The 25983-nt window shown below is 38.4% G+C and overlaps 1 protein-coding gene across 1 annotated transcript in view; it reads left to right on the top strand.

The window, feature by feature from the left end:
* Nucleotides 1-204: 204 nt before the first annotated feature.
* LOC128210480 (uncharacterized) overlaps nt 205-25983 on the top strand; it is a 46840-nt gene continuing 21061 nt past the window's right edge. The window contains exons 1-23 of the mRNA XM_052914828.1: nt 205-454; nt 556-645; nt 2614-2784; nt 5237-5300; nt 5435-5583; nt 6717-6808; nt 8738-8828; nt 9559-9680; nt 11149-11323; nt 12180-12316; nt 12499-12667; nt 13698-13856; nt 16814-16963; nt 17985-18107; nt 18304-18489; nt 18677-18864; nt 19423-19516; nt 20293-20448; nt 20764-20917; nt 21196-21405; nt 22118-22267; nt 22457-22530; nt 23471-23540. Of these exons, the coding sequence (XP_052770788.1) occupies nt 205-454; nt 556-645; nt 2614-2784; nt 5237-5300; nt 5435-5583; nt 6717-6808; nt 8738-8828; nt 9559-9680; nt 11149-11323; nt 12180-12316; nt 12499-12667; nt 13698-13856; nt 16814-16963; nt 17985-18107; nt 18304-18489; nt 18677-18864; nt 19423-19516; nt 20293-20448; nt 20764-20917; nt 21196-21405; nt 22118-22267; nt 22457-22530; nt 23471-23540 (3224 nt within the window). The remainder of the gene's footprint in view (nt 455-555; nt 646-2613; nt 2785-5236; nt 5301-5434; nt 5584-6716; nt 6809-8737; nt 8829-9558; nt 9681-11148; nt 11324-12179; nt 12317-12498; nt 12668-13697; nt 13857-16813; nt 16964-17984; nt 18108-18303; nt 18490-18676; nt 18865-19422; nt 19517-20292; nt 20449-20763; nt 20918-21195; nt 21406-22117; nt 22268-22456; nt 22531-23470; nt 23541-25983) is intronic.

The following is a 25983-nucleotide window of genomic DNA, read 5'->3' as shown; positions in this document are numbered from 1 at the left end:
TTAATTTAGCAGTTTAAATTAATGACTTCACTCTTGGGAATCTTCATGATGTTTGCAATAAAACACTTCACTGGCAATCAATTTAAACTTAGATGATACAAATACACGTTAAAACGCTACACTTAATTAATAATATAATTCAAAATTTTACGAACTACTTCTACTGATGTACCGGAATGCATCCAAGGTTGTTTTCGATAGAAAATGGCCGATGAGTTCCGAATGGAGAACGCGGTACTGCATGGAGTGGAACGCGGTACTGCATGGAGTGGAACGCGGTCCAGCATGGAGTGGAACGCGGTACTGCATGGAGTGGAACGCGGTCCAGCATGGAGTGGAACGCGGTACTGCATGGAGTGGAACGCGGTCCAGCATGGAGTGGAACGCGGTACTGCATGGAGTGGAACGCGGTCCAGCATGGAGTGGAACGCGGTATTGCATGGAGTGGAACGCGGTACTGCATGGAGTGGAACGCGGTACAGCATGGAGAGGAACGCGGTACACAGAAACACTTTAGTTTACCAAAATGTATATTTGTGATACTTTATTTTGTAGGATTATGCCAGCAATGCGCTGATAACACCAGGTTTGGTCCAGGTGGAGATATGGAAAATGGAAACTTGCAGGGACCCGGGGGGTTGACGAGTAGGTCATTCTTTTTGTGAATCTAATATCTGTTTTATTATTCATTATTTCGTAGAGTCATGCAACCATGTTTTGTTCAAAGTGATACGTTATTTGGTGAACCTAATATCTATATTTATCATCATTTTTTTCCGTAGATTTATGCTACCATGTTTTACTCAAAGTGACACGGAATGTAGTGAATGTAGTGAACTTATATCTATTTTATTATTCATCATTTCGAAGATTCGTGCCACCATGTGTTGTTCAAAATGACATGGAAATAAATCGTTTTATTGCGACGACATTTACAGCCAAACTCGCTAGGTCGAAGTCGTTGGGAGCAAGGTAAATAGTTCGAGATAACGAACATTTGATATAACAGAAATACAAAACATGTTGACCTTACTAAACCCAACACATTCGAAACAAAATCGACATAACTAGAACAGCGAGATAACCGAGTTCGACATAGCGTGTTTTGGCTGTAGTATGAATATCTATTAGTATCCGTTATAATACATTATTCTGTAATGTAGATAGTTAAGCCATTAATCGGACCACGCTGGCTAAAGTAGCAAAATTGTGCTTGAGCCTATAAAAGCATATTATATCCTTACATGGTATATGCCGTCAGTTGAAAAATATGCAGTTATCAACTATATATCTTCGGGTATTAAATGTACAATTTCAAGAATTTTGGAAGCCAGGTGACCCCATATTATTTCATGTGACCAATAATAATAAGATAGCATAATTACTCATACGTTATTGCCAATGGCTCTATGAACTTACAAGCTAAAAATGTAATGGTTCAACCAGTATACATGTCAGATAGCAATACCATACTCATAAGCATTCAATCTGATAAAAAAAGCTGACCAATAGGATGAATACCTAAAACCACTGGGCCCCAGAATATTTTTCTCTATTTAAGCTTATTTGTACATTGGACAACTTAATTGATTGTTGAGAGATTTCAAAGTGAAGCAGCCTGCATGGCAAAACAAATTTCGTTTTCTCACGGACCTGGGGAGGGGGCGTGGTTACAATTGACTGGTGCATTATACGGGGCAGATCTCTTCAAACTGACCATATTACACAAATTATACCAAAACAAAAATAGCTTTCTATCATAATGTCATATATATATATGCTAACTTTTTAGACCAAAAGAAATACAACATTCGGAACACATCGGCTATTTCCCATCCAAAAATCCTCGCATGAATATGGACGTTTTACAATGTCAGAAATCTTTACATTTAACTACGCTGCAAGTAAATCGCGTATTTATTTCAATTTAGCTGTAAACCTTAATACTTTACTATTAGGACCCTTTATTATTTATGCAATAATACACTTCACTTGCAATCAATTTAAGCTTAGTAATACAAAAAACACGTGTAAACCCTATAATTGATTAATACTATTATTTGTTTTATTACGAACTACTTCTACTGATGTATTGGCATACTTCCGAGGCTGTTTTCGATGGAAAATGGACGAGGTGTTCAGAATGGAAAAACAAATGTTTGTATCTGATTTCATTATAGCATGAATACCAGTTTCACACGGAAACCCGTCGCAATTTGTCTGAAAACGTTAACTGGTATTTCCAATAAAAAACTAGTGAAGTTTTATCTAATATTGAGAAAGAAACTTTAACAGACGGGACAAAATTGTCCACCGGCAATAAGAAAATTAGGGTAGGGTGCTAAAGCTTAAGGTATGTCGGGAAATCGGACCCTTTTTGTTTTGGTTTTTACTTCTTATGCTTTTCTGAAATAATTGTGTTTAACCAAAAACATCGTCAGGTATAAGATTGCCATTACTAAATACTAGCATACTTTATTTAACTGTTTTTAACATTAACAACCTTCAAGCACCACTCCAAGAAAGTATACCTAATATTTATATAAGTATATACCTGATGTAATATTAATTTGTAAGTATTTGTAAGTTATAGTTCGTGAGAATTTTTTCCAGACACAGCATTTGTGAGTAAAACGGAAGCAATCGACTGTTGTGGAGTGCTTGACAGGTTTGAAGCATATGTGAGGAACTCCGGTACCTTGTACTACCATATTTGGCGGCCAAACAGCGCGGGAGATTACACAATCATCGGGGAGTGGTCCCAATCCTGCCAATCTCAGAGTGGTCTGTATGCTTTTTAAAAACAAAAGTATCGATTTATGTTATGTTGTCTATGGCTGTTTGCTTTATATTACCCTACCTTTGTATCTGCCCTGAGTTCAGTTAGGTCTAGCAATCGCTCACATTAGCTTACGTTTGCAAACTGTTCTGTTTTGTACCCGTTAGCCGAAGACTACTTTACTGAACACAGGTCTGGTAGATGAATGGTTAAACACAATGTACAACCTGCCTAGTAACGATAATGAAATAACGACATTATACAAGAAAGGATACCATGTGACTTGTCTATTACGTGTCCAACTATGGCATTTACTCGGAGACTGCGACCACAATGCGCCAAACTACCGTATTTATTAGCAGACAGTGACCATTATGCGCCAAACTACCGTATTTACTCAAAGACTGCGACTATTATGCGCAAAACTACCGTATATACTCGTAGACTGTGACGATACTGTGTCAATCTACTGTATTTACTCGCAGACTGCGACCATAATGCGCCAAACTACCGTATTTACTCAAAGACTTTGACCGTAATGCGCCAAACTATCGTATTTACTCACAGACTGTGACTATTATGCGCAAAACTACCGTATTTACTCGCAGACTGTGACCATAATGCGCCAAAACTACCGTATTTATTCGTAAACTGTGATCATAATGCTGTAAACTACCGTATTTACTCGCAATCTGTGACCATAATGCCCCAAACTCCCGTATGCACTCGTAGACTAAGGCCATAACGCTTCAAACTACCGTATTTACTCTTAGATTGAGACCGTGAAGCTTCAAACTACAGTATTTACTCGCAGACTGTGGCCATCATTCGCCAAACTACCGTATTTACTGAAAGACTACGATCATAATGCGCCAAACTACCGTATTTAGGCGCAGACTGTGACTATAATGCGCCACACTACCGTATTTACTCGTAGACTGTGGACATCATTCACCAGACTACTGTATTTACTCTAAGACTGCGACCATAATGCGCCAAACTACCGTATTAACTCTCAGACTGTGACCATTATGAGCCAAACTACTGCAATTACTCGCATACTGTGACCATAACGCGCCAAACTACTGCAATTACTCGCATACTGTGACCAGAACGCGCCAAACTACTGCATTTATTCGTAGAATTTGACAATAACGTGCCAAACTACTGCATTTACTCGCATATTGTGACCAAAACGCGTCACACCCCTGCATTCACTTACATACTGTGACTATAACGCACCAAATTATTGCATTCACTCACATACTGTGACTCTAGTGCCAAACTATTGCATTTACTCGCAGATTTTGACTATAACGCGCCAAAGTATTGCATTTACCTGCATACTGTAACAACAACGCGCCAAACTGTTGCATTCATTCGCAGACTAGTTATCACAAGCCAACCTACTGGATTTACTCACAGACTGAAACTATACCGTGTCACACTACTGCATTTACTTGCAGACTGAAACTATACCGTGTCACACTACTGCATTTACTTGCAGACTGAAACTATACCGTGTCACACTACTGCATTTACTTGCAGACTGAAACTATACCGTGTCCCACTACTGGATTTACTTACAGACTGAAACTATACCGTGTCCCACTACTGGATTTACTTGCAGACTGAAACTATACCGTGTCCCACTACTGGATTTACTTGCAGACTGAAACTATACCGTGTCACACTACTGCATTTACTTGCAGACTGAAACTATACCGTGTCACACTACTGGATTTACTTGCAGACTGAAACTATACCGTGTCACACTACTGCATTTACTTGCAGACTGAAACTATACCGTGTCACACTACTGCATTTACTTGCAGACTGAAACTATACCGTGTCACACTACTGCATTTACTTGCAGACTGAAACTTTACCGTGTCACACTACTGCATTTACTTGCAGACTGAAACTATACCGTGTCACACTACTGCATTTACTTGCAGACTGAAACTTTACCGTGTCACACTACTGGATTTACTTGCAGACTGAAACTATACCGTGTCACACTACTGGATTTACTTGCAGACTGAAACTATACCGTGTCACACTACTGCATTTACTTGCAGACTGAAACTATACCGTGTCACACTACTGGATTTACTTACAGACTGAAACTATACCGTGTCACACTACTGCATTTACTTGCAGACTGAAACTATACCGTGTCACACTACTGCATTTACTTGCAGACTGAAACTATACCGTGTCCCACTACTGCATTTACTTGCAGACTGAAACTATACCGTGTCCCACTACTGCATTTACTTGCAGACTGAAACTATACCGTGTCCCACTACTGCATTTACTTGCAGACTGAAACTATACCATGTCACACTACTGCATTTACTTGCAGACTAAGACTTTAACGTGCAAAAAATTTGTATTTACTCGCAGTGTGTGATTTTAATGTGCCAAACTCCCGCATTATTGTTTTATTCACAGACTGCGATTATAACGTGCCAAACAGCGAGGAGATCACTGTAATGTCTGGGGATCTCTTTGGATGGTGAGTTCAGAAAAAACTTGGTTTAAACAACTGTTGGCATTTTTTGGCATTATTAATTCAACGGTTAACGGCCGAGATCCATAGCTGTCATTATTATTCAAAGTACATGTAATGAAAGAGATATCACCGCGCAGGTGGAGCAGCTCGGAGATGATTGAATACGAGATCCGTTTGGAGACGTTCTACACGTATCAGTCTACGGGGCTCATCAACGGGTCTACAGCGTCCTTATCGAACTCTGTGAACTTTCGGGAATACGCCTTCCGGATCACAGTTGACGATAGTATGTGGTAACATTAGTTCAGGTCCTAATACATTCTGAGCTCCTCGGCCATTTTCATCAAAAACAACCTCGGATGTATGCCGGTACATCAGTGGAAGTAGATTGTATTTTTTTGAATTATTTCATTTATTAAATGTTATGTTTTAGATTGTATCTATTGATATAAGTTTAAATTGATTGCCGGTGAAGTGTATTAGTGCAAACATAATAAAGATTCCCAAGAGTTAAGTCATTAAGTTTGACTGCTAAATTAAATTGCTACCCAATCTACTTGCAGCGGACTTAAACATACCAATTTCTGAGTATGTAAACCATCCAGATACACCCGAGGTTGTATTCGATAAAAATGGCCGAGGAGTTTCGAATGGTCCCAATATCACGAAAACACAAACTCTCAAAGTACCTTACCACATTACCGCATAGCATTATTTTCTTTACATGTTTTACGATGTTTAAAGCGCATTTTTTTAGATTAGTATTATATAAAAATGGTCCATTTTTTATTAAAATTACTCCAACAGCAAAAATTAAACTTGAGTCCTTTTTTGAGTATTTATTGAATATTTACATGAAAAACTACAGAAACAAGCTCAGTAGCAAATGATTAAACATAAACCCCGTTTAATGACACAGGGTAAACGCAAAAGACAAAGAACACAAAAACAAAAATCACAAACAAGAAACATGACACAACAGCACAAAAATCCACAAACAACAAAGTGCATTTAAAAACAATGAGGTGTGTTTATCATTTATTAAGATCATTTTTTGTTCCAAAACGACAAAAATAACAAGCAAACAAAGGTTACAGAAATAATGAAAACAAGTGAGCACTGTCATCGATATTAAACCAATGGTATTTTTTACATAGACACAGTTTTTCAGAACTTTGTTTAAGTAAATAACGTTGTAACATCATCGTTTATCATAATAGTTCACTTTTGAATATTTAATTTTATTGTAATGGATACACTTGTATATTAGGTGCTTCATGGAATTTGCTTGCGTGCCCTACTGCGTTCATACATCATAAACTCAAGAAAAAAAATGATATCAATCCTTTATTGGTATTTTGGTTGTTCTGTTTTTGTTTTGTTTTTAATCTTTCATCCGTCTTAATATTATAATTTAAGATCGTAATCCGTTTTTCAACGATCTGGCAAATGACGGATCGACCAGCACCGATGTGCTTGAGACGACTGCTGTAAGCACTTCCATATGGCAGGTTTGTTCCCTACTTTTACACATGGCCTTACATTGGGAGGAATTTTCATTCAACTTGACCCCAATTTTGTGACATTCCCTTTGAAATGTTCATCCCACTAAAACATATCTGGATCTCGAACTAGCATGTTTGTCGCATGCACTTTCATTTAATTTAACACTTACAGTCGTCTGCTATGTTTAGCTTGTCCTTCTCCATCATCGGCAACCACGGTAATTGATTCGGCTAAATTTTATATATACCGTAGAACAATTGACTGACAAAATATCGTTTAAATGAAAATGCATGAGGCAGGGGAGACAACTTCTTTGGCCAATGAGTTCGCAAGTTCCAAGTACTTATTCTTCAATAACCCTAAAGTGTACAAAGCCTCCGTGGCCGGGTGATCTTGACAGCTGGCGAAATTTATTTTACAAAAAGGACAGACCCGGTTTGATTCCGGCTTTCGCCAGATTATTTTTCTATAAACATGCATCTGGTACCTTTTGGTACCAATGAAACTCCCTCATTTATTATTCATGATTACGAGATTTTCTCAGCCAAATCGCCCACGGTACACAACGAAGCATAGCGTAGTATTGTATCGTTGATATCTGACGATTGTCCTCATGTTAAAGTGCCACTCTTATTCAAAATCAATACATACACATGTATAACAAACACAAATTTTGAGTGATAAATCTTAAACTACTTACTAAATAATGCGTTTATGGAAAATATTAATTGCTAAATAACAAAATTGTAACCGTGTGTTTAATAGCTGAAAACGCAAAAATATTAAATGATTGGTAAATGCTAAAAGATTTACTGTGATTTACTATCGTCTCATAAGGTAGAGATACCGTGTTAACTGCAGCTTTCTTTCAAATTAAAGCCGGTATCCAATATAAGAACTATTACCTGTGATATTTGTTCATCATTTTTGGTATATTTAAACAAATGTATTAATTGTGGTAAATCTTATTTGGTATTACGAGTGCATCTTTAAGCTTATTCAATGCATCCATCTGGTAGATTCGTACCATGTTATGTAGATTTCGTCCCAGTTAACTATTTACAGGTTCGGCCATATAAAATAAAACATAATAAAATACTACCACCTTCTGGCAGGTTTGTCCAAAATACTTTCCATTATCTGCTTCTGGTAGGTGTTTGTTATGGTGGCATACTTCTGCCACCAGATAATCATATTACTAACTAGTTAATTAAGTGGTTAACTAGTTAACTACATAACTAACTAGTTAATTATGTGGTTAACTAGTTACGTAACTAGTTAACCACTTAACATTAAGCTGGTTAAATAATACAAGAATGGCAGTTGTAGGCACTAACATGCATTTATTTCCCGTTATGATCTTTTATTTATAGTTACGTAACTAGTTAACCACAAAACTAACTAGGTAATTAAGTGGTTATAAACTAGTTACGTAACTAGTTAATTACTTAATAAACTAGTTAGTTATATGGTTATCTGGTGGCAGAAGTATGCCACCATTGTTTGTCAATTATATAAATTTAAATGATTTTTCATAGTTGGAAAGTTTTGTACTACAGTCGAAACTCGCTATGTCGAACTCTCTTATCTCGATGTAACGGTTTTGTCGAACTTTTTTTTAATATTTTGTGTTAAATTAGACATGTTTTATATTTCGGTTATATCCAATGTTTGTTATTTCGAAATTTCTGAGGTCCACATAACTTCGAAATACCTACTTGTGACTGCATATATTTTCATTCGTGTGTACGTGAAAATGTTTACCGTCTTTAAAAACATAACTAAAATTGCTGATGAATTTTTCTCCAGAATATTTATGATTAAGGAATTGCAATCAACAACAGTAATTGTCAATAAAACGGTACGTTTTGCACATTATAAAATCATTACCTTTCCCTGTTCAACGCTTCATACTTTTTAATAAAATTTTACAGGTTGATCCAGACGACAATGACATAAGTGACGTCACGAGCCTCACTGTTACCATGGCTACCAACGCCTACTTCAGCTTCGATCCCAGCACAAGTAAGGCATTTGGTAATAGTCAAAACTTGTACTCGTTAAATATCTGTTTCGTATGCACATGTATACAATCTTTAACGAATATTTACGTCGTGCAATAATGGCAATATATTAGTTTCACTAAAATGCATGTATAATATGTCTTCGACTACACAAGTTACTTACGCAAAACAGTACTAATCAGTACGAACTTTCCCAAAATTATCTACAGACTGAAACTCCTCAATTTATTATCCAGTTCACTTGACTGTTCGTACATAACCTGTGTTTGTATACCACGTGATAATATATGCTACGTCGGAAGGCAATATTTTGCTTAAATATAGACTTTAATCAAAGATAACTTTTCTGTTACTACACCATTTTTAATGAAACAATGGGCAGTCTATGCCGCATAGAGAGACACACCTTTGTTTTATAACCGGAGTTTGATAAGGTCATTAGTTTTATCAAACACTTCGACAAAACAATGTTTCGACAGTGTTTCGTCAGACGGCCGTATCTTGAAAAGGTTTTTCGAAGTGTTATAAGAAACTAAACTCTTAATCAAAATTTGGTAAATTTGGCTCCGTAAGCGGCATAGACTGCGCTATGTTTCATTTAAAATGGTAAAGAAAATTCGAAGCAAAATATTGCCTTCCGACGTAGCATTTATGACGCAAATTATCAAGTGGTATATACACACACTGATAACGGCACGACTATATACTTTCCCAACTATCCCACTTTGCAGACGACGTGTCGGTGTCTAGTTCTCTGTTCACCGCGCCATCGCCCCAGGTATTGTCATTCACCGTTGTAGACCAGTGTGGCAACACAGAGACCAGGGTACTCAACGTCAACATAATCAACTTCGTATGTCACTTTTCATAACGTATACTACATGTATACTTATTTTAAATACAGTCAAAACCCGCTTTGTCGAAGTCGTTGAGATCACGGGAAATACATCGAGATAACGAACATTCTATAAAGTCAAGTCAAGAAATTTATAAAGTAATCAAAGGCCACCGGCCCAAAATACGTGACATACATAATAAAACAAATAATATACGAGTTGTGTCAAGAAAAGGAATTTAAGCATATATCCGGATATAAGTGTTTCATTTTAATTATTAATTTCTTAAAGAAGATGATATAAATACTATTAGAAAGACAACTAATTAACAGGCTCATAATTAGTTGCTATAAAACTAAATACAAAACGTGTTTATAAGCCCGAACCCATTTGATAAAAAAGTTCGACATAGCCAGACCATCGAGATAACAGAGTTTGACACAGCGAGTTTCGACTGAACTACATTCGAAGTATACCAGTTGTAATCATTCGCTGCTTTGCCGATTTTTTGTTTTTGTTTTTTTCAATTTGTATTAATAAACTGAAATCGCTATTCTTTATATAATTATCGTGATTTCGAAGTCGAAATAATGGACAAGGGGCCCGTTTCTTAGTTGTAAACCTTACGCTGTTTAAGTGTTCTCAGTGAAACCCGTAAAGGTAAGGGCATAAGCTATACGATAAATGTTCTAACGATAGTTTAATTGAAAAGTAATGTACACCAAAATGAGGCTACGATCAGAAGCCTCACGATCTTTATCAAAACAGGACCCTGCTACGATCTACGACCAAGGGGGTCCGTTTTAATAAGATAGCTTAGTAATAAACAGCACGCTGCTTAAGAGTGCTCTCATTCAGGCAAAATCTATGCGATCAATGTTCTTAAGATATTATTTATGCCCTAAACGAGGTTACGCCTGAAAATCTACGTTCTTAAGGCATAAGATATTTATTGAAACGTGACCCAGATTCGGTACTTAAACCTATTTATCAATTATTGTTTTGAACTCGGTCATCCCATAGTCTACGAGAGATTGAGATGGTTATGTAGCACAATCAGCGCAAGAATGACCAATACTTCGTGAACGTTGTCATTTTCTTATAACTCTTAATCCGAATTATCGTTAAAGCGAACTTTTTTGCATCTGTCCCGACGACCTAGAATTAACAGGATTTAGATGTACGTTAGTTACCTTCGATGACAAGTACTTATTTGAGTGATTTCGCTACGCTCCAACTGTTTTCGTTCACAGTTCAACACTAGAGTGGGTTATACCGCCTGCGTTATTAACTAAATTATTTCAATGCTGAAATTACCACATCCTTTCATATGGCGATTTATTTTTACATGTTATACATTTTTTGCTCTTGGTCAGCACACTTGTCTTGGTACTTACCGTCGGTCTTAAGTGGACTTATTTCACTATTTTCCAAGCGTTCAGTCCAAGCGTATTAACTACAATCAAATTCGGTACATATTTGCAGCCTCCTGTCATAGAAAATCTCCCCAACGCCACAAGCATCCTAGAGATAACTGAGACGTCGACGTACCTGTACACCGTTAACGTGACGTCATCAGACGTGGTGACGTGCATTATAGACCAGGTCAACCCGAACAGCGGCGATTTCAACATCATCCAGTCGGGAGGGACGTCTACATGTAAGACAAAGGGAATTTATAATCAAATGTTCATAGTAAATAGTTCCATTGATGTAAGTAGTCCTTTTTCAGCATATTTTAGTTTTGTGGTCAGTAGATAATCGCCAAACAAAACGGGTTCGATACTAATTTGGCATTATTTTACTTCGATACTGTTTGGCATTATGTTTCCGTGATACTGTTTGGCATTATGTTTCCTCGATACTGTTTGGCATTATGTTTCCTCGATACTGTTTGGCATTATGTTTCCTCGATACTGTTTGGCATTATGTTTTATGAATATTTCGATGTCTACTTAGAAACTGGCTTATAAATAAATTCATGATCACGAGTTCAGCGTGTGTACACCACGTAATAAATTGCGTCATAAATGTTTTATCGAAAGGCAATATTTTGCTTTGAATGAAGAGTTTAAACAAAGATAATTTTACCATTTCTTCACTATTTTAATGAAACATTGCGCAGTCTACGCAGCCTCCAGAGCCCAGCCTTCGATCTTTTACTAGAGTTTGATTGAGAGTTTAGTTTTCTTAAAACACTTCGACAAACCTTTTCACAAAACCGCCACCGGATGGAGCACTGTCAAACATTATTTAAAAAACAGCTTTGTCAGAGTGTTTGAGGAAACAAATAACCTAATCAAACTCCGGTTATTTAACGCAGACGGGGCTCTATGAGCGCAAAACTGTCCCTTGTTCCATTTAAAATGGTCATAAAAAAGAAAAGTTCTCTTTTTTTAAGTCTTCATTCGAAGCAGAATGCTGCCTTCAAAAGTAGCATTTAAGACGTAATTTATCACGTGGTATCCACACACTGGAGTTACAAATTCAAATATTTCATACTTATTTTATTGTAGACTGGGATATATCCACGATAAGTGGCTGTTACTTTGACTACGGCACGGCCCAGGCGCACGTGCTCACGATCAAGTGCTCGGACACGAGCGGAGACTCCGATGAGCAGACGTTTACTGTCAACCTGATACCCAACCAGGCAAGTAAAGTCATGACAAAAAAGTTGCCACAGTGCTATTTGCTCTATGCAGTCTTGTGAGTGTAACCCATTCATGAATATTTTGTTTTGAAATCCATTTATATCATCTTGTTTGGGAAATCATTTATGAAATCAGCTTTAAAAATCCATGGGTAATATATGGTTTTGGAATCCTTATACAGCCGCCGGTTATCAACAACCTGGCCAACTCGACGGAACTTCACGAAGATACGGACACAGAGTCGTTCCTCTACAGGCTGGACGTCACCGACGCCGACAGCCTGTCCGTCACGTGCAGCTTAACGGCGACGTCAACCGAGTTCCGTGTACGTCAGGTTACCGGGAGTACAGGTATGGCTCTTTAGACAACGTCGTGCGTTCACGTCTTTGTAAATATGTTGGTTGTATCATACTTACACTATTTGAATATCCTAGGGGTAGTCAAAGTCATTAATGATCGAGCATTTCAAGCCAATGTTCTAAACAACATAATACCATTGCGCTTGGTTCATTTTGAATATTGTAATGGAGGTGGTGAGTTTCGGGCAGTCTTAATTAAAAGGTATTTCAACGTTTCATTTCTTTTTCCATGCTATAAAAATGATGCGATTATCACTTGCTGTTCCACCAGCAGTACGACCTTGAGAGTGAGGGCTAGATCCCATCAGGGGTACTTTTGTAATTTTGCATCAATTATAAACTACAAACTGGGACATCTTGCAGCCCTGCAGGGGCGGGGTTCGACAACGACTCTGTCAACTTCTACGACCTTGAAATCATGGGTAGACCCCATCAGGTCGGTATTGGACTACAACTCGATTAACTTGTACGACCTGGAGATTGCGGGCTAGTTACCCACCAGGGGAACTTTTTATAAACAATAATCCTCGGCTTTGGGCATTTATATTCTTGGAAGGGCGGTATTGGACTACTACTCGATAAACTAGTACGACCTGGAGATTGTTGGCTTAATACCCATCAGAGGTACTTTGTATAAATTTTAAACCTCGGCCTTGGGCATTTATAGACAAGCAAGGGCGGTATTGGACTACTACTCGATAAACTAGTACGACCTTGAGATTGTTGGCTTGATACCCATCAGAGGTACTTTGTATAAATTTTAAACCTCGGCCTTGGGCATTTATAGACAAGCAAGGGCGGTATTGGACTACTACTCGATAAACTAGTACGACCTGGAGATTGTTGGTTTGATACACATCAGGGGTACTTCGTATAGATTATAAACCACAACCTTCGGCATCTATAGCTTTGAAGGGACGGCGTTCGACTACAACTCAGTCAACTTATACGACGTTGAGATTGCAGGTTCGACCCCCACAATGTGTACTTTGATTAAATTTGTATGAATTATAAACTACAGACTGGGGCGTCTACAGCTTGGCAGGGGCGGCGTTTGACTACAACTCAGTCAATTACTACGACATTGGGATCGAGTGTACGGACGGGCGGGACGCCGACACCGGCATTTACACAGTCTACCTCATCCGAAACGATCCGCCACAACTTACAAATGTGCCCGGTAAACTAAAATGAATGTATTAACTTTCCGTGTTATATGCCCGTTAAACGTGCTGTTCTTTTTTTGAAAACAAATAATCATTTTGCTTTTAAATATACGTTGGTATTTAATGACTTCACTACGTACATATCATAACACAATGGTATTAAATCAGTAGTTCTATTGCTCAGAAGTATATTGCTGTACACTGTGTAGGAGTGTTGTTAAGGATTTTGTTATCGATGAATTTGAATATAGTATTTGCATAAGACTATAAGGATCTCGATGGTGATAGTGGTATAGGTATCTGCCTCTCACCCACTAGGTTGCGTATTCAATCTTCTCTAGTGTGAGTGCGTTTTTGCGGTATAGAGATAATAAGCTTATCATCCATGAGGTTGTGGGTTTTTTCATGATTGAACCAACAACCTCACTGAGTGGTCTAGTGATATAGAGATTTGCCTCTCACTCAAAAGGTTGCGGGATCGATCATCACCAGGCTGAGAGTGGTCTAATAATAAATAAATCCGCCTCACACTCAAGTGGTTGTAGGTTCGATCAACACCAGGGTGCGAGTGGTCTAGTACTATAGAGATCCGCCTCACACTCAAGTGGTTGTATGTTCGATCAACACCAGGGTGCGAGTGGACTAGTGATATAGAGCTCCGTCACACTCAAGTGGTTGTAGGTTCGATCAACACCAGGGTGCGAGTGGTCTAGTGATATAGAGATCCGTCTCACACTCAAGTGGTTGTAGGTTCGATCAACACCAGGGTGCGAGTGGTCTAGTGATATAGAGATCCGCCTCACACTCAAGTGGTTGTAGGTTCGATCAATACCAAGGTGAGAGTGGTCTATTGATATAGAGATCCGCCTCACACTCAAGTGGTTGTAGGTTCGATCAACACCAGGGTGCGAGTGGTCTAGTGATATAGAGATCCGCCTCACACTCAAGTGGTTGTAGGTTCGATCAACACCAGGGTGCGAGTGGTCTAGTGATATAGAGATCCGCCTCACACTCAAGAGGTTGTAGGTTCGATCAACACCAGGGTGAGAGTGGTCTAGTGATATAGAGATCCGCCTCACACTCAAGTGGTTGTATGTTCGATCAACACCGGGTTGAGAGTGGTCTAGTGATATAGAGATCCGCCTCACACTCAAGTGGTTGTAGGTTCGATCAACACCGGGGTGAGAGTGGTCTAGTGATATAGAGATCCGTCTCACACTCAAGTGGTTGTATGTTCGATCAACACCAGGGTGCGAGTGGTCTAGTGATATAGAGATCCGTCTCACACTCAAGTGGTTGTAGGTTCGATCAACACCAGGGTGCGAGTGGTCTAGTGATATAGAGATCCGCCTCTCACTCAAGTGGTTGTAAGTTCGATCAACACCAGGGTGCGAGTGGTCTAGTGATATAGAGATCGGTCTCACACTCAAGTGGTTGTAGGTTCGATCAACACCAGGGTGGGAGTGGTCTAGTGATATAGAGATCCGCCTCACACTCAAGTGGTTGTAGGTTCGATCAACACCAGGGTGCGAGTGGTCTAGTGATATAGAGATCCGCCTCACACTCAAGTGGTTGTAGGTTCGATCAACACCAGAGTGCCAGTGGTCTAGTGATATAGAGATCCGTCTCACTCTCAAGTGGTTGTAGGTTCGATCAACACCAGGGTGCGAGTGGTCTAGTGATATAGAGATCCGCCTTTCACTCAAGTGGTTGTAGGTTCGATCAACACCAGGGTGCGAGTGGTCTAGTGATATAGAGATCCGCCTCACACTCAAGTGGTTGTAGGTTCGATCAACACCAGGGTGCGAGTGGTCTAGTGATATAGAGATCCGCCTCACACTCAAGTGGTTGTAGGTTCGATCAACACCAGGGTGCGAGTGGTCTAGTGATATAGAGATCCGCCTCTCACTCAAGTGGTTGTAAGTTCGATTAACACCAGGGTGCGAGTGGCTAGTGATATAGAGATCCGCCTCACACTCAAGTGGTTGTAGGTTCGATCAACACCGGGGTGCGAGTGGACTAGTGATATAGAGATCCGCCTCACACTCAAGTGGTTGTAGGTTCGATCAACACCAGGGTGCGAGTGGTCTAGTGATATAGAGATCCGCCTCACACTCAAGTGGTTGTAGGTTCGATCAACACCAGGGTGCGAGTGGTCTAGTGATATAGAGATCCGTCTCACACTCAAGTGGTTGTAGGTTCGATCAACACCAGGGTGCGAGTGGTCTATTGATATAGAGATCCGCCTCACACTCAAGTGGTTGTAGGTTCGATCAACACCAGGGTGCAAGTGGTCTAGTGATATAGAGATCCGTCTCACACTCAAGTGGTTGTAGGTTCGATCAACACCGGGGTGCGAGTGGACTAGTGATATAGAGATCCGCCTCACACTCAAGTGGTTGTAGGTTCGATCAACACCAGGGTGCGAGTGGACTAGTGATATAGAGATCCGTCTCACACTCAAGTGGTTGTATGTTCGATCAACCCCAGGGTGCGAGTGGTCTAGTGATATAGAGATCCGCCTCACACTCAAGTGGTTGTATGTTCGATCAACACCAGGGTGCGAGTGGACTAGTGATATAAAGATCCGCCTCACACTCAAGTGGTTGTAGGTTCGATCAACACCAGGGTGCGAGTGGTCTAGTGATATAGAGATCCGCCTCACACTCAAGTGGTTGTAGGTTCGATCAACACCGGGGTGCGAGTGGTCTAGTGATATAGAGATCCGCCTCTCAACCAAGAAGTTGTGTGTTTGATCCCCACCAAAAGTACTTTCTCATTGCCCCTCAAAAAGCATTGATTTTGGTTTCTACTCAGGTTATGGAATTGAGATTGATTGCTAAAACGAAGTTGTATGAACTTATAAGGATATGAGTTTAAAAAAAACATATATGATTAGTGGCTTGATTTTTTCACAAATGCATGTCACTAGGTTTATCTATAAATCTCATTTTATTCACCGTTACTGTAGCAAACGTATCGCTGTCGACGTCGGCGCCTATCGGGTACACGGTGTATGAGCTGACGTCATATGACGCTCCTGGGCCAGGGGGCCGTATGGACCAACTGACGTATTCCATCTCCTGCAACCCGTCGGGGTGCCCATTCACAATACTCGCTTGTAGGTACCCTGAATTGTATATTAAATAGAATCTTTGTGTAAGACATTAAGCTAACTGTTCAGAACCTTGTTTAAAGATGCACTATTACTCCCAAATAAGATTTAACACATTTGATTCAATTGTGATAATATACCAAAAAGAAGAACAAATGTCGATATGATTCTTATGAAGGATACCGAGTTTAATTTGAAATAAATGAGCATAAAATACGGCATTTCTACCTAATGAGACTATAGTAGATCACAGTAAATATTTTAGCATTCACCAATCATTTAATATTTTTGCGTTTTCGGCTATTTAATAGACGGTTAAAATAGTGTTAATAATAATTAATATTTTCCATAAATGCTTTATTTAGTAAGTAGTTGAGGGTCTATCACTCAAAATTTATGTTTGTTTTACATGTGTACTTATTGATTTTGAAAAAGAGTCTCACTTTAAGTAAACAACTTTGTTAACGTCATAGTTGTTAACTTTCAAAATACTTTTCTTAAGTTTTTATTAACACAATTGTGTTCTGCAGTATTTCTAACCACATTTAAGACAACTGTTTCAGCTGTTTTTGTTTTATTTAAAAACAAGAGCATATAAAACAACATTTAAAATTTACAAGTTCAAAACGATGCCGTTAAAAAGTTGTTAACTTTAAGAAAGTTCTGAACAATGGGCCTTATTTTAAAGAAGTATAGTACAATTGAGCACAAATGCGCAAACGGGCAAAACTGATTGGAAATGACGCCGAGACTTGGTCGAATGTTTTTAAAAACTTTTCGGCATATCTACAAAAACACATTAATATTAGATGTATTTGGGGGGTCTGGGACTTAAGTGCGTATATGGGCGACGCAAGTGGCAGAGAATATTTTTGACCTCGCTTTTAACGGTTACAACGACGCAAAAATATTGAAGGCTGTAAATCTGTTATTCACGAAGGACTGTAGCTAATCATAAAATATTTCAATAATCTATCGGTAGAATATTATTATCAGACTCCAACTTACGATTGTTTACACATTATAGCAGGACATCTGGAATTGGACTCATCGATCTCTGACCTCAGCCTGGTCGGATATGACGTCACCGTCACCGTGTGTGACCACCGGAACTGCGGCATTAACCGGATACTTACGGTCACCATTGTCGGTAGGTAGGGTTGGACAAATTTGAACATATGTCGTAGGGTAAAAGCAACACATAAAAAAGTCACCCGGTTTACAAAAGAACGTACTATACAAAAGCTTGATAAAAAGCAAGCGTATTTATGTTATAAAAATAACGTTGCCTTTTAAAGAAATATTAAAACATTTGTTCACTTTTTACAGTAACGTTTTTGTTTCAGACATCAACGATCTACCTGATATTACCAATTTGAACCAGGCGTTCAACGTCGCTGAGAACACTGACGTCGGAGAGACCGTCGTTAAAACCGCGTGCACGGATTTTGACGTTCCTGAAGACACGTTGACGCTCAGTATGACGTGTGTGCCTGCAAGCGGGACTTCTCTCTTTAGAATTGATTCAACAAGTGGGTGTATTTAAAAGTGTTAATACTAAAATTGTTTACGCAAATTTATATACCTATATTGGATATAAATATTAAAATTAATAAACTAAATAATAACCGCTGTATTCAAACAATGTAAGTAAACATCTTCATCGTTTTCCCTTATATTTGTTTTTCTATGAACTAATGGCTTTTGTTTTTTATGTAGCTGGCGAAATTACGGTGTCTGCCGTTATTAATTATGAAACTTTGACGTCAACGTCATTTACGTGTGTCGTGACATGCTCTGATGGGCAGGCGACGGACACGGCGACTCTGAATCTTGATATCACTGACGTTAACGAAGCACCGACGTTTACTCAGAATGGGTACAGCATATACGCGGATGAAGGACCGGTATATGTGTTATTATTATTGTTGTTGTAGTTTTCAATTATAACTACACGTGTTTTTGTGAAAAAATGATTGCATTTTCAAATTGGTACATGGTTGTGTGTAGATATTTCGAAACTTGAAAAAATCCTTTGGTGTGGTCCAGTATGCAAATCGGATGCGATTCATTGCCTTTTAAAATAAATATACTCTTGTTTATTAATGTTCCAGTGTAAAATAAAACAATACACAGTATACATTTTTATTAGGTTTAACCATTACTTAATTCTTCAAGACTAGTGTATTTAGGCTGCCCCCTTATGTAAATGCAGACAGCTTATCGAGTGGAGTACTCGCTTAGCGGTCTGCATTTATATAAGGAGGCAACCATATTTATATGACGCGGGTGGGGATTGAACCTGCGAGCTTCGACGGGTTTCGAACGCTCTATAATAACGCTTTAAACTAGGCTGTATTTCATTTAATATCTTACTTCATGAGAATTTTCAAAACTGATTGACAAAAGTTTGATACATTTGTTTGAAACAATAAAGCCTTTGTGAAATCCCTTTACGTATGCAGGGCGGTACGGAGCTCCAGGCGTCACCACCCCAAGTGAACGACCAAGACTCGGACGAAATACAAACCTTCACACTGGACTGCGGGAATGACACTGGTAAATATCTGCAGCCAATTTTATAAAACTGGATAACTCTTTGATTTCGTCAAAGGTGGAGGATCCGTGGTCTAGTAGTAACACATGCACTTGACTGTCAATCCAGAGGTCGCAGGCTTCCGGGAGGGACGTTAAATGTCCTGCTATACACTGGTGCACTTAAAAAAAACCGGGTGGCTACAGCTACCAGCGTTACATTCTGTCTGTGAATTTTGCTCCAAAAATGTAATTGATGTGTCGACATTTATCCAATAATTAATATCAACCGATCAAATCATTTAAATGTACAATTTAGCCGAAAGATAACCTGCGGACAATCATCAAAGGTTAATGCAACTATATGCTGTACAACATACCTATTTTAACGAATAACGCTACAAGCGTGTTTATGAAAATAAAAAGCCAACCACCACTGTGGATTCTCTTGTCAAGGCATCTGTTCATTTGTGATGCACCAGTCAATTGTAACCACGGTCCCCACAGCCCGAGGAATGGCGGGGACATTGACTTTCGCTCCAGCCAATTCCGGGTAAAATCTCCATTCCCCGTAATTTTCGGCGCGAAAACAAAACCACCGCATTCCCTCGGCAGTGCGGGGCCACCTAGAAGGTAAAAACACTGCCGACTTTTAACGCTATCCCAGGTTTACTCCCGGACCTGGGGACCGTGGTTACAACTGGCTGGTACATAAGCCCTTTAAAATACAAAAGATTGCACTGCATATACATGGCATCATACTGTTGGCTTTTAAACACCAATTCTCGTTCCGTTTCAAGGTTACTTCTACATAAACGGTAACACGGGGCTGGTCAGTTTCGCGACTGACTATGACGTTGATCCGGCTGGAGGGCGGCCAACGTACGTCACGTGTTCCTTGGGCGTCACCGACAAGGGCGCCCTCACCGACACCGCCAGTCTAAGCATAACAATCAGTGAGTGTGATTTATATAATATATAACGGACTAAAAAAAATGTGCAATTCCACAATATATGTGTTCAAATATAGTAATAGATAATGCCATGCATTAGAGGCGTGGCTTGCATATGGTGCTTGATTTCTGTCATCTCTTACTAACACACCAACACGCCAGTAAGACACAATCACGACACTAATATAACATATACGGTATTGATCGTTCTGGTGTGTTGATCGGTAACAAAATCGACAACAACAGAATAACAACAATATATTTTCGCCATAACAATTGCGTATTCACTGCTAATGTTCCTTCTTTATTCCATGTCAGACAATATCAACGACAATACGCCCGTGTTCCTCCCGGCGTCCTACGCGTACTTTGCAGACTGGAATGCACCAACCAGCACGGCCGCCCTTTCGCCCGCCGACCCCGTCTCCGCCGCCGACGGCGATCTAGGTGATTACGGCACTCTTACGTACAGGTAAGCGCTTGATATGCTTTATGATTTAAGATTGTATTACAGAGGTACGGCCATCTGTTTTTTAGAAGAAGATTTTAAACTTGTATTTCAAGGTATTTTCTTATTTGCATTACTTCGTTATGTGTAGTAATTCAAGTATAGTCAGGCGTTGAGACCAACCTGTCACAATTAACATTCTCCACTAATTATTCTAAATGGCTTGGCAACCAACTGATATGCAGTACTAGTACTTAGAAATGTAGACAAGACAATATACCACAGTTTGTACTTTTTCTCAGCCTAGACCAGTCGAGTTTAGGCAACCAGTACTTCGGAATCACTCAGAGTGGAACCATATTTGTCGTTAAGTCCATCCAGTCACTCGGATATGGTGGATCAGCCACGTTTCACGTGATAGCAACTGATGGTGGCGGCTTGGAAACACGCGCTAACGTCACCGTGGCTGTCATGGCGACCACAACCACATCCACCACTTCCACAACTGACAGGTATGAAGAAGGTTTTGTTATTAACAATCCGTTGATGTTAAATTATTTCCTGGGTTTAAATGATTTATACGCTGGTTGTCAATTGGCCAATACAATGAGTGTATTTCGTTAAAAGTAAAAGCACATGGTTTTATAATCAAATGAATAACTAAGGCATCTCTGATTTAAACATATATTTTGTTATTAAAAGAATCTTACAGAGTGTGCATTCTCATACAAACACTATCAAAATATAAGATTGGGCTGGCATATGGTAAACAACTCATGAAAGCCCTTCCCCACCTGCTATATATTAAACACCCCTGACAAACAATCACTGACAAGTGACTAGCGGGTTATACATTCTTTGGAATTAGTTTCCATAAATAACCAAACAAAACTACCCATATATCTAGAACGCGCACTTAGTTCATATTGCCATCATGATTAGTGTACAAGTATAGCACAAAGTAAATAAATATACCGCGAGTAAAAACGTAAACGTAGAGATAGGTTCAATTTTAAATAATAACGTGTTTTGCATGATAACGTGAAACTGTGATTGTATTCCTTCACGTCAGCACTGCTGATCTCCAACGATCTCAAATAAAGCAGCTATAACATTCTATATCGCATTTGCAGGTATCTGACGTTTTTCATCTCCAATGTTCTCAAATAAAGTCGTTCCCAAATAACGTATAACCAGACTAATACATTTTTATCGCATTTGCAGGTTTGTGACGTTTTTCGAAGACGATGGGAACCTCACGTGGTTTCCACTAGCCATGGTGATACTTCTGGTGGTCGTTGTCACTGTCGTCTACATGGTGTGCACGTACTGGGGCCGGGGCGGCGAGGCAACATCCAGGATTGCATGTCGATGGTAAGACGTTTGAATTTATAATTTATATAAATTGTGAAATACAATGTCCTTAAATTAATTTTGAATAGATATGTAGACCTTTAAAATATGTTAAATATGAAAACGTTTTTTACAATTAAGTATCTTGCGAACAATTTAATACGCAAAATACTAAATGCATTTATATTCTGAAATATTTTAATATTTTAGCTGCAAAATTGAGAGAGTGCCTAAGGAGCCTAAGAAATCCTACAACCTATCTCCCAGACGCGACTTTCCTAAAGGTAAATCACAATCGCAAATCAATCTTTATACAGTTTGATATCGTATGAATATGCTTGGCGGACTACTTTTCAAAAAGTAATGCGTTCTACATATTACTCCGGAGGAAAAGCGCGATCTTAATCAATTTGGAGTACCTACATATTCCAATTAGCTCAATGTTGAACGAAATGTACCCCGTGGATGACATCACCGCCACTTTAAACTACTTCATTCTTATAAGTGGGTACCCATATGTATTGGTCAGTTGTTAATAACCAGTAATCCGATTAGTTACATCGTTCTTATATTCAATTAGACCATTAATGAATGCCTGAGCCCAGGACACACTCTCTTTATAAACAAAATGCATTGTAAATATGCATTTGCGTGCTCTTTCTTGAAAATTATGACGTACCTTTTTAATTCCTTAAAAAAGCTAAGAAACACTGTCTTAAATTATATTTGTCTGCCTACGTTTGACTGGAATGTACCGCTATTACTTTGATACTTCCTAATTACTTATATTACTTGTATCCGTATTGTTTAGGTGGTTAAATAAAACAATATTTGTTTCAGCCCGAGGGAATACCTTCGAGTTTTGGCACGCTTGTAAGTTGAAATGTATCATTTACATGGGGGGGCTTTTAGATAAGCTATCACATGATCACTTTCATTATAAAATACTTAATAAGAACTAAAACCATTTTAGGCGATCAGGTGGAATAGGTGACCGCCAGTGTAATGGGTCCTTGGTCTGAAACTTTCGCTTTGTTATTTCGAGTTGCTTCTCCAAATAGACACTGACATTACTGGCTTGTAAACCGTTCACATGTGCGAGTCTGGTCCATATCAGTTATAAGCTATCCTCATTATAACGCTATAAAACGATGCCATAGGTTGTTTATATATATATGTATATATCTAATGCTTCGTTAAAATTGTATATTTTTCTGTTTTCAGAAACGGATAGAAACGACAGCAACCAGGAGGACCTTTTGATGGATAAATCTGACGTCGACGACGACAATAAGTCACATGGAAGCAGTCGAGAAAAACAAAAACACAAGATTTTTACAATTTATTTGATTAAAAACAACTACAAGAATTCTATAGAATTTAAGAAAAATTACGCCTTAGTTCATATTTTCAAATGTACTTGTAAACCTCAGATCTGTGACCAACACCACAACCGTCTCACGTAAAGCTAATAACGACTGAAAATAAAGATTATGGTTGATGATACCGAATACTGTTTAAATACATTGCGACATGTTAAATTTGTTTTGACAGGTAAAATGTAGTGTTTACATGTCTCAATGTTTTGTGAAGAAAAATTAGTTTGCATTTTCTGTGCATCATGATAAAACATTTACAGAGAAACCACTGAAAAACTAACACAAGGTGTGAATTAAAAAGCGCATAAAGTTAAATCGAATGTGTTACTTTAGCAAAACATATTGAAAACAGTTTAAATTACATCAAATTTATTACGAAATGTGAATGTGTTTCGTAACTTGCTGTAAATGAGTCGCATAAAATAATGAACACGCGCACTTTGCTAACGAAACATTAAATGTTATATATGCATCCAAAGGCAATACGGGGTGTGCGAAAATATTTTATTGTTTATCTTTCTCTGAAACAACTTTCAGATTTATATGCTGGATTCATTCATTAAAACTTAACAGTACATGTGGCATTTAAAATGTATTGATTGTGTGACAGCGATATAAAACTTATATAAAACAGCAGATAAAACCATAATTGTTCATTTCGGTAAATATGGTTTTCAAATAGTTTGAATTGAGCAAAATGAAAAGCGTAGGCATTTATTTGTCTGCAAAGCCACATGTGAAAATGATAGATAGATTCTAGTAATTATAATATTTTGTTATGGTCAAGTGGGTGAACGACAGTCTTTGAAATATCAGTTTAGTCCAGAGTTTCTGTCTTCCAAACTTATCATTTTGATAAAGGTTACCCAGGGTCAGTGTTTATTAACACCTCTGTGATAATGATCTAAAGCAAGCCACAGAGTTATAAATACTCACTGCACAGCTGGTATTCAATTCCTAGCACATTTTTCTGAGAACCGAGCTGTACATCGTAATATAACTTGTTTTTGTCATTTAGAACAGTTCAACTTGTACGTTGATGAATTATTTTTATTGTATTGCATAATTATAACATTAACTATTATGAAAGAATCTCTGTTAGGGGATGTATTAAATAATTATATTTAGATTTATCACTGAATGCCATGAATATCCCCACACACGCATGCCAAGAAATCCTATCCAATTTTCGATTAAGAAGGAAACCCTTGTTTTCAGGGGCTATGCCTGCATATACCTGGCATATGCAGGATTTTCCAGTCAATGGTTTTGTGATTCTCCAGGCAACTTTTATCAGTTATCTGCTAATAGCTAAATCATCGAAATTTAATGGCCATTACGCCAAGCATGAATTTCATTTGAGCAATGACTTTGGTCAGTTTTTGGAATAGTGCATAATTCTCAGGTTTTAAGCTTCATCTCATTTTTTTATATTTCGATACTTGTCAAACATAACACAAATATTTCAATAATGGTTTATTACTGAATATAGACATGATTTCCTGAACTATAATTAACAAAGTATTAAATCTTTGATGTTGTTTAAAAATCTCCTTAACAACAGAGTGTTAACTCTCTAAACCAAGCATTTGAGTAATGTTTAAAGATTGAAAATATCAAGTATAAATGTTATTTACTATTCATCTAAATGTATTAAAATAGCGCCTTTAGCTTAGATTGTATCGATTATTTTAACAACTTGATTACGGTAATTTTGTTTAAGAGTCTATTAGAATTTGGCCTGCGTAAGGATGTATTTTAACTCAAATAGAATTACCACCCACTCATTATTCTTTAGCAAAATGGGGCACTGGTCACACTTTATCGACTACCGCTTTTCACCAAGACGACCCACGTTCGATTCCCGGCATTGGCGCATGTGAGTTTGGTATGGGGCCAGACAATTGGTTTATCACTGCTTTCTCCGATTTCCACCACACCGTTATCGTGTTTGGCGATAACGAGTAATGACAATCCCCAGATGACTGCTGTAGATGACTATTTAAAAGTTGCAGATGATAAACACGTACATACAATCAGATAATCATGAGTTATACATATAATGTTACAGTTAATATCTATTTCCAAATTTATACAGGAATACAAAACATAGTGATAAAACCATTAGCCAAAAACCTCCTGTATTATTGTTAAAGGACACATACGGCAAGTGCCAGAATGCCAAATCATTTTAAATCTGACCTTGTATGACAAAGACGTAGACCGGACTCAAGCTATCATCAGTCAGGCTCCTAAATAAGAAAATATTTCAGATAAGTTCAGATGGAAATTGTGATCGTGACCTTGAAGGCTTAGAATCACAGATCTTGTGTGCGACACGTCCTCATAGACATAATA

The sequence above is a fragment of the Mya arenaria genome, chromosome 12 (assembly GCF_026914265.1).
Source record: "Mya arenaria isolate MELC-2E11 chromosome 12, ASM2691426v1".
Lineage (NCBI taxonomy): Eukaryota > Metazoa > Mollusca > Bivalvia > Myida > Myidae > Mya > Mya arenaria.
This window is presented reverse-complemented; position numbering and strand designations above follow the sequence as displayed.